Here is a 10,877-nt window from a genome sequence, read left to right on the forward strand (position 1 = left end):
CCCATGTACCTCCTTTTCCATAAGAGACTTTTCCATAGCAACCCTAAAGTCATTTGGATTGGCCATGTGTAGGAAAACTGAAATTTTGGGCTTTCCACCCCTAATGAAATAATTGACAAGTAACTTGTCTTGAATGTAATCAACAAACTACAAGAACTCCAAATACTAACTCTCATGTTAAACCACTATGAAACCTTATTATGTAAATTGTGAAACTCATCTATGCATCTCTGTCAAAAATATTTTGAAATAAAACACACTTTGAAGCACTCCAAAATGGTATTTGGAGAGGGTTTCCAATGTGAGTTGGTGCATTTTATCCTCCCAGTACCACAAGGTGGAATCAAGCCCTCTCAAAAATTGCATTGAAAATTATGCTTTTAAGTTGCTCACATATAGATTCAACCCAAAGCATAAGTCCAAGCTAAGTAACCAAGACTTATCCTCAACCCCATTTGTGGATCTTAAAAATGTAGAGGATTGGAGATGAAGCAACTCTCAAATATGAGCCTTTGGCTCATGATATGTGCTTTCTATAGTCTATACCTCTTGTATTTATGCATGATGAGGCTAGGTAATGTGTATTGATCAATATTCTATCTCCTCTATGTGTATTTCCCAAATTCAAGGCGAACTCCTAATAAGCTCCCAAGATGCAAGTATATGCTCCTCTACTACAAGTGGATCCTCATGGCTTGTAAGATTTGAGGTCCATACTCGGGCTACTCATCTTGGTGAAAACTCTCAAAGTGATATGACCCTTCCTTCCATTTCCTACACCCTATTTTCTAACCCACACCTCATAACCTTTACCTCACTTCCTATCATTATTACCTTCCATCTACCTTTAATATCCCCTATCTTAACCTCCTCCACTTTCCTACATCCTATCCTAAACCTTAACCTCATACACACTTACTTTTACTTCACCTACCTAACCCCATTCCATCCTTCACATCCTTTTATCTCCCCCCATTCACTTTCCTACCTTCCAAACCCCTAACATATCCTAACTTACTCTTTCACCCTTACAACTGAGAAGAATGGGGAATAAAAGAGGAAGGAAGAAAAACAAATCCACAACTGAAAACTGCCAAGTGTCTCTCCTCTCTAACTGAATTTTGTTCCCGTGGAAACTGCTTCTAAAATATCCCACATTTGTCCAAATTAACTACATAATCGGATTCCTCACTCTGAGAGCTTTCCGAAAATATATAACACTTTATACCTTGGCCAAAAATTGAGTCCTGGGCGAATTAATTCCCCAATATGCTCAAACATTTAAATTTTTCATTTATTAATATAGTATAAACTATATAATAAATAAATTTTAAATTTAAATTTTTGCCTCCATTTGTGCTCTGACGCCTTGCCACGTGGCGGGATCTGATTGGTCGATGGGGTTGACCGGACGCCACCTGGGATGACACCTCATCATCGCCACGTCATTTGCTTCGTCACTGCCACTTGGCCGCCACGTCATCACCACCTGTGCGCCAACCGTGTGCCACCTCACTGGGACCCGCCTGCTGGACCGCTGATTGTACCCGCCACCTACGTGCCACGTGGACGGCTCTCGTTCACTCTCGCTATTTCGCGGGGTTTAAACTTCGTGCATCTTCCTTCGCGAAATAGCGCGAGCCGTCGATCTCTCTCGAACATGCTCGCTCATTAACCTAGCCTTCGTCTGCAAAATTTCACCTCTTCGCCTTGGGAAACGTGCCTGCGTGAGGTCCACTTGGTTTTTGTCTAATCAATTCTTCCTTCGCCTCGGGAAGCGTGCTCACGCGTGTGGGCCCGCCTTGAGCGCCCATGGACATCTTGTGTCAAAAGCCTTTAAGGCTTAGACATTATAATACCATGCGTTTTTGTATATAAACACTAAAAACGTCCTTCTCCCAGCGCATGTGGGACAAAGCGATTAAGCCTGGGACTTCATTTTTTGCTTTCCCTGAGTGCTTTCATATTCTTATCAGAGCCAAGCTTATCGTTCAGTTGTCTTCCGTTCACTCTCTTGTAAGGAGTACACTCTTTGACAACCCTAAAAATATGGACTTTGAGCTTAACTTTCTTTTTGTTATTGTCTATCTGCTCAAAGATGCAGGCATCTCCTTCCTCTAGATTATTCCCACGTAAAAAATGTCCCCAACCCCCACTCAGGGCAGCTCTCTCCAGATGTCCCAGGTATTGTACATGCCATTCCTTATTGTTAGGATCCACAAGAGTCAGTTGGGTTCTCTCTTATGGTAATTGTAGACTATCAGCACATGATTTTGAAACTTTAAGCCAAAATCCGCTGTAGACATAAGACTGCGTCATAATTACTAAATAAAAGGGTCTTATTAATGTGAAAGAAACGGCAGCTTCAAGGACCTGCTTCCTTTCTGCTTCAGTAACAGGACGCCTGCAAGAAATATAACAAGGTTTTCGATAATTTCTTTTCTCAGTCAATATCTGCTATCTCTTGGGAGGACGGCCTCGACGTTTTTTCCCTTCCATTTCAGAGATTGCTTGTGCTCGATTATTCCTTTCTTTGTCAGAAACCATAACAATCGACATCTGATTGTTCATGGGTTGATCAGAAATCTCAACAGCAGAACTAGCATTAGTAGTAGCAGGACATTCACAATGATGGTAGGTGTTCTGAGGATTTAAAAAAAGTAGTCTATTTCTCACACCCACTCCTCCCAAAAATCCTCACTTTGAAACATGACTTGTAGATATATTTAAACACCAGAAAATCTCCAAACTCTATTCTGTGATGATGCACAAATTTCTCCCAACCTTGTGCAAATTCCATTTGAGTATCTGTACCACAGAGTTTTACATCCCACCTCTGGCTGCTTGGACCTTGCAGCACCACATTTGTGCCAATACCAATCTCATTTCTGAATTCTGGGTAAATTGCAGGAGGAATGCGCAGTTTTTGTGCAAAATCTCCGAGCATGACTTTGAAGAAATAGGAAACCCCATCAAGCCTTTCTTTGCGTTTGCCATGAATTGCAAAGCAATTCTTGGTGCAGAATGTGCAAGGTAGCAAAAGGTCCCCTGTTTCTTCATTCTCCATGGCAGATACAAATGCAGGGGGTATCACATATTCCAATCTAAAAACTTAAAAGCTGGCATTTTTTTTTTGCTGCTAAGACCACGTGAGGGGGAGGTTTTGTGTTTACATGAATCTGTCTTGTCTTAACGTAGCTCCCAAAAGCCACGCAACTCGCATCACAACCACACTGCAGGGAGGTCATTGGCACCGCCTTCTCCCACCATGCTCCATCACCAAACGCCTCTTACCTTTTGCAACCCACGGCATGGGAGACGTTACAAGCCATAGCGTTTGGAGGAGATGATAAAGGATTGTTCTATTGCAAAGTGAAATGTGAAGGTGACAAAGATGGTGGAAAGACCGTTGCCTGTGTAGGATTTGTAACCACTCTCCATGGAGACTCGTATCTACCCTTTTTGGCACATGAGGCGTCTGTGAATATGGGCAGCTTAGAGGCATAGAAAGGATTATTGTGGTGAGGTGAGGACATGGGAACAACTGAGAGAGGTTTTTGATCACTAGGAGATTCTTGATGTTCATGATCACCATCCTTGATTGATGATGATCCCTTGAGATCATCGTCCATCACTCACATACAGTAAACAAGACTACTATACACTGATGAGGACGTATTTAAGACTAGAAAAAGTTTTCATCTTTATCCTATTCATGGAAACCTACTCCTAGAACTAAGAGTACCCAAAGACCTAGTTGGCAAGGAAAACTCATGTTTGGTGTTCGACTGCGATGGGGATTCCATCTGAAAGCGAAGTTGTACTGTTGTAGCAAGACCCAACTAATACTCTGCCTTGGGAAAAACTGGAAACTTGGAAATAGAGCTAGCATTAAGAGGCATATCATTGTAATGAATTGAGCTTTCAAATTTACTTGCACCAGCAGGGCAAGCTCTTTCGCATGGTCTTGAACAATCAATTGGACAATCTCCTAGATCAAATTTAACTTTGCGGAAGTGAAAATCTGTGTCATTATTAACACTGATCATTAGCCAAGGCCTTCCCAAGGGTATCCTCTCAACTACATTTCATGACATACATATCAATTTGCACTTGGTTTTGAACTTTCTTGGCTCTCTCACTGTCCAACCGGCGAATTGTAGTCGAGTCGGGTCGGGCCCCAAAGTGGGTCCGACTAAAAAAAATTTCGTTTTCATTCAACTGACCCCTGGAGTGCTTCATGGACCTCAAACATACCTTTGTAAATGATCGGAACCATTTTCGGATCATAAAATTGCATTTTACATCCTTCAGGCAATTACACCACAATTTTCGCATTTAATCGCGATGACGTAATTTTCAAACCTGTCAAAACACTTTTCTGGAGCTCGCCATCTGACAGGCATGTACTTTGACATACAAGGAAGTTTCTCAAGATGAGTCCCGAGCGAAGAGATATTAATTCCCGAAGATGCCCAACTGGCTTTGTCGACACTGTGGACCTGATGAAGTCAATGTCTTGGCAACACATGACGCCTTTCTCAAAAATATCAAACGACCTCCGTAGGCCTTCAAATGTGGAACACAGGTACCTTTAAGTACATACTAAAACTTTGGATTCTTAGTTCAATCACCCGACTGACAGGATGCAAATAGCACACTCACCAAAATGGCTACATTAATTGATCTAACATTGGAAGTGCAGATAACTGAAAATGATGGCAAAATGAGCTCTTTTGAAAACCGATCAAGCGGATTGGTAGAGCCTTGAAATTTGAAATGTAGCTTATCATTTATACCAACATCAGCCCGGAACAAACATTATGGCATGACGCTTACTGAGGCAACTTTTACACTTATGCGAAACAGGGCTCCGACTAGCTGTCAAAACAGGGACTTGCCAAAACACACAAACTGCAAACGGAATCGGCTTCAAAAACTGAGCAAATGGATTCGTTAAGACTTGAAAATTTGTGAGCTGACTCACATTTATGCATAGAACTGAATCCACTTTGAATTTTTTCATGATGATCAACAGGGAAAAAGATGTAATCGCTCAAAGAAGGCTACTCGATAAAATCTGCATTTGTGCCTAAAATGCACTTCCAGCTCACCCCTCAAAATGGGTACCTCGTAAACGTATCCAAATTGAATTCTGAAAGTTGCACATCACTGAATAGGCCAAATGAAAGGTGTGGGACATGAATCCCGAGCCTTACCCTCTGAAAATCAACCGGCTCTACTCTGCCCTCTCGCAAACTAAGCCATTCAAACTGACTTCATTTAGGTATGCAGAGCAAAAAATTTGAAATGGGCCTATAAAATTGACTCAATTTTAATCAGTCCCAACATCCACCTCCCTCCTTCGTGTTCATTGGGGGATGGCCCAACAATAACTTCTCAACTTACTAGACCCCCACCTGTGACTTCTTGAGCACATAATGGATCCAGATTCTTTCGCTGGAATCGGCATGGGAGGAACCACTTGATGGGGAGGCTTCAAGAGGATTGAAACACACAATGAGATGTGAGGGAAAATGAATAGGGGAAGCTACTAGGATGACATGGTGTTGTTGAGAAAAAAATTCAAACTAACACAACAACTCTGCAATCTATCAAACTTTAATCTCCAATCCCAAACTCATTCCCACACAACTCCTGTTCATACGCACTCTCACAACAAGCACATAAAGATGTTACCCTAGGTACACGTGCATGCTTCTTGTACCCATGGCCCATTCCTGCAAATGACCATGATAATGATAATGTACATTCTTCTTGCCCGCACTCCACCATGTTCAGGTCACTTCACATGGTAGACACACGAGCAGGAGGCATATTTACTCAACTCTTCAATTCCTCCAACCCATGTCCCCAATTGATTTGGAGGGAATAAGAAGCAAAAAATAAATAGCTACTTAACTGTTCTTCAAACACCAGACTAATAAACAATTTTCTAATGTTGGTTTAAACATTATACACTTATAAACAAGGATTTAGTCTAGCAAAGGCTTTTAACTGTTGTTTAAATCCTAAACCAATACACCCCTAACAAAATGTCAAACGACTTACAAATGGGCCCAAAACATTCCCTTATTACATTAAATAATGCCCAGACTTGAAAATGCCCTTAAACAGACGGCAAACAAAAGAACATAACAAAATTCCTACCATGAAGCTGGAAAGTTTCCCATCACCTGGTATCCTGGTATAGCTACTCCTGCAGCACCACTTAATTCCATGGCCGATTGCCTGTAGAGGCGGGATTTTGTAATGGTAGAGGCAGGATTTTATAATGGTACAGGTGGGATTTTGTAATGGTAGAGGTCGACGGGATGAAGAGGCAGGATTTATGAAATGACTTGGTCTTTTCTTTTTTTTTTTGAAGTAATGCATGCGATCGTTGGAATTTCGATGAACACAGGCACTTTTTCTAAAAAAACCCAAATGTCATTGCCAATTCCTTCTCCATCCAAACCAAATGTTGCATTATTGTCAGAATTCCGATGAAATCGAGAATTTAAAAAAAAAAAATCAAATTTGATCACAATATACCTTCTCCGTCGGAAACCTCCATTGGAATTTTAGGCCAAATGTATTAGTGACAATTTTTTTAAATGTTGAAAAAAAAATACATATATACAGTTATGTAATTTGAACAACAAATTGACACATTTGAATCAAAACATTAAATTACCAACATTTTTCTAAAATAATGAAAAACAATAAATTATCAAACATTTTTCTAAAATGATGAAAAACAATAACTATACAATTATTTAATTAAAAAAATAAATTAACAAACAAATTATTTATTAATTTAATGAAAAAAATACATTATTAAACTAAAAAAATACATTATTAAACCAAAAAAAGGGTTATTTTGTGCACCTAAAATAATGAAGGTTGAAAACTGAAATATGAGAGACACTAGGTGCTGCAAACAAAGCCCAGTGACATGATGTTGATGACTGGTTCAATCTAACCCCCACTGGACAGAAGAAGACAAATTTGATAATGACACTTTAACTGTCATGATCACTATTTATAAAAGTTTTAAAAAAACCTAATTGAAATAGGGTTCGAGTGAAGGGGGGGGGGGGGGGGTCGCTTGAACCCCTTTAAATATTAATATTTTGGGGGTTTGCTTGAACCAAAAATTTACCGATAGTTTGAGCGAACCCACGACTGTAAGCTGGTTCGCTCAAACTGGGAGGGGTAGTTCGAGTGAACCATGTTGTTTTGCTAAAACTCGGCAAAAAATAAACTCCTCGCTTTCGCCAATTTCCTTCGTTGGCAAAAGTGGGAACCATTAATGTGGGAGTACCCTGATATCATATTTGGCAGTGATGATATTGAATTTTTCTCAAATTTTCCAAAAATTATGAAATCTAAATTTGAAATGTCAATGTTCGGTGAACTTTCATTTTTTCTCGTCTTACAAGTCAGTCAATTAGAAAAAGAGATGTTTATATCTCAATCTGAGTATGGCAAGGAAATGCTAGAAAAAATTCAAATGATTGGGTGTAAACCTATTGGTACACCTATGGAAATAAGTTGCAAACTTCAACAAAAAGTTGATCAGCTAGATGTTGATCGCACAATGTACAAATACATGAATGACAGTCTATTATATTTGACTGCTACATGACCTAACATTATGCACTCAATCTGTTTGGTTTCAAGATTTCAATCAACACCTAAAACATCTCATTTGAATGTGGTAAAAAGAATTATGAAAAACATTTCTGGTACACTTGATTTTGGCGTATGGTATCCAAGACACAATGACTTTACTTTGACTACATATAATAACGTAGATTGGGTAGGATACCTAGATGACAGGAAAAGAACTACAGGTGGTACCTTTTTCTTGGGAGAAATACTGATGGCTTGGCACAGTAAGAAGCAAAATTATGCATCCTTATCCACTACTAAATCATAATATGTTGTAGCTGCTACTTGCTGCATATAGGTGTTATGGATGCTTCAAACCTTGCAAGACATTAACATTAATGTTCCTAAACCAGTGCATATACTCTATGATAACATGAGTGCTATCAATATCTCTAAGAACCAGATTCAACACTTCTGAACTAAGCACACTGATATCATTTATTATTTTCTTCATGAAAAGGCCTTGAATAATGATGTGGTGTTAGATTATATGTCTTCCAATAATCAAGTAGTTGATATCTTTACTAAGGCCTTATGAAAATAAATTTTTGAATATTTGAGGGACAAGCTTGGTGTGTTCCCTCTTAGTTCTATTTAGTAATTTACTCCCATTCATGGAGAAAGGGGAAGCATTTCTTTCACATCTTTTACCCACATGGCAATTTGTGGCATTAATAGTGCTCTCAAGTAAATGTATGATGCATTCTTATATCATATCTGTATGCATCATGTGTTTTCCTTTAGACCTTGATTGGTTTCATCTTATCTCCTTTTTAACTGCTATCAAAAGGGGGAGATTTGGCAATTCTCAATGATTTTTAGTGATTTTTGCTCACAGTTCGGTTCAGGTTTCAGTTCGGTTCAAATTTCTTGTTTAGATTTAGTGATGCTTATTAGTGATTGGTTAGTTTTTGTACATGATTGGTTTCACAGTGAGTGACTATTTTGGTCATATCTTATAGTTAATTGTGTTGTTTATAAAATTTCATGGTTATATTATAGTGCTATCTTGTGATGATATACATTTCTAATGATTGTTTTGGTCATATCTTGTAGTTGATTGTGTTGTTGATAGTATTTTATGGTTATATTATAGTACTATCTTGTGATGATATTCATCTCTAATATTATTCTTGTGTCATGCCATCTGCTAGGAAAGCATATCTATGTTTCAGTGTTCTGATGAATCTCTGATTTGTGCAATGATATGGGACTTCACACAAGGATTGTGTATTTAGTTTTAGAAGTGACATTCAAGTATATTGTAATGATTTTGGTAAAACTTCTTAGATTTGACACCAATGCCAGAGGGGGATTTTGTTACCCCTAAGGTATTTTCGGCATTACTGTCAAAAAGGTATTTTCATGAACGTTTGACCATTGGCATAGTTATACATGAGATATATTATTAGTCATCAAGCCACTTAGTGATTAAAAAAGGCAAAGGTTTGAAGTCAGTTTAAATGACTAGGGAATATGAAATCTTTTGGTCCCCACCAACAAGGTATTTATTGTAAGTAAAGTATTTTATACACTCCCATCAAAATACCTTGTGTTATGTGGTAGTTGGTTGAGGAGCTCTTGAAAAACACTTCATTTTTTCTTTTGCATTTCATTTGCACTTTGAGTTGTCATTGGTCTTCGAACCCTAGAGCTAGGGCACAACATTTTTTCTGATTGTGAAAGCATTTCATTTTTATAGTGGTCTTGAATAAGGTGAAGTTGAGCCTAGATAAGGTGAATTTGAGCTCGAACAAGGTGAAGTGGAGATGAAGATGAGACTGAGGTGGTTACTAGAAGCCAAGGATAGGATAACCAAAAGAGAAGAAAATATTTTCAGGTGTATAAAATCCCCCTCTTTTTGGTCTTGCTATCTTTCCACAATTTGTTTTGTTTGTTAACTGCTATTAAGAGTAGTATGTCTTTGTTTGTACAAAGATTATTATGTGTTTGTGGATTTTTTTTGGGAAGTTAAAGGGATTTTATTTTGAAATTTTTAAGGGTTTCAAAAAGAGTTGTAAAGGATGAAAAGGGTTGATGTTCTAGCTATCTTTTTCATAAAAGTTTCATGTTCTTTATTTTTATTTTTTTAAATCCTAGTCAAAGTTATGGGTATGGATTATATGGTTGGAAATGTATTCTTGCTCAGAACCCTAGTTAAGGGTCTGTGAAATGCTTAGTTTCAATATTGTTTTCAATGTCTTCTTGGGTCTGTTTATCTTGATTTGATCTAAACCCTAACCAAGGGTTTGCCACAACATACTACATGTTTTTTTTTTAATTATTAGTTTATCTACATGGGCAATTATATGATCTGTTATTTTTTCAGTGATCGAATTACTTTTTCAGATTTGGTAAAAGATGACAGTTATGTTTTGAATAACTATAATCTTTTCTTCAAACAAAAGAGATTATTTTTTATACTGGGGAGATTTTCATAAGCTAATTCTTATTATGTGAAATGTAGTTGAAAGAAGAAATCCCTTGAGATTCTCTTTGTGATTTTGTGAAGGCTTATAATACCACTGTTATATTATGATCAAATTGTAAAGATTTTGTGAGTAATGATATGCAAAAGCTTCTACAATAAGATTCATTGCAATATATTTTGTTGTACTTTACATATGCACATTCTGATTGTATATGTGAGTATTTAAGCTCTCTATATGAGAAAACTATGTATATTTTTCATACACATTAATGTATTACATGTGACTTGAAAGAACTATTGTTTCTAAGTCTCAATGTTATGAGACTAGAAAATGTAGAAGAAGTGAAACAAAGGCAAAACTCTGTATGTAATTTCAATCAATTTGTTGAGAAATATTGTTAAGCCAGTGAGGCATTCATAATCCAATGAGACATTTGAAAAAGTCTATTGAAGTGTGACATCATCATTATTGAGACACATGAAATAGCCAATGAGGCATTTGTAAAAGCTTATTATTAAGCGAGTGAGGCATTTTTCGAGTGGTCTTATTCTCCTTGAGGGTTTCCACTCCATAGGGGCTTCATTGGCTAGGCAATATTATATTAGGTGTATTCATATTGGAGGGGGGTTTAACATCCCAAAAATGAGTGTGCAATATATTACCTATTGGTGAAAATAGGGGAGCTTTTCATTTTAGTTATGAAAAAATACAATATTTTGTGAAAATAGGGTGTCTTTTAATTCGAACTGTGTATTGGGAGAGGGTGAA

The 10,877-nt window shown here is 37.6% G+C and overlaps 1 protein-coding gene across 1 annotated transcript; it reads right to left on the reverse strand.

Annotated features, from left to right (window-relative positions):
* Positions 1-1,935: 1,935 nt before the first annotated feature.
* On the reverse strand, positions 1,936-3,095 carry LOC131040820 (B3 domain-containing protein Os12g0591400-like). The gene is made up of 3 exons (XM_059218955.1): positions 2,669-3,095; positions 2,475-2,559; positions 1,936-2,240 (listed from the first exon to the last, which is right to left on the reverse strand). Exons 1-3 carry the CDS (start codon positions 3,065-3,067, stop codon positions 1,936-1,938), a joined length of 789 nt encoding a protein of 262 aa, XP_059074938.1. The 5' UTR covers positions 3,068-3,095.
* Between the last annotated feature and the right edge of the window lie 7,782 nt (positions 3,096-10,877).

Source organism: Cryptomeria japonica, chromosome 4 (assembly GCF_030272615.1).
Source record: "Cryptomeria japonica chromosome 4, Sugi_1.0, whole genome shotgun sequence".
Lineage (NCBI taxonomy): Eukaryota > Viridiplantae > Streptophyta > Pinopsida > Cupressales > Cupressaceae > Cryptomeria > Cryptomeria japonica.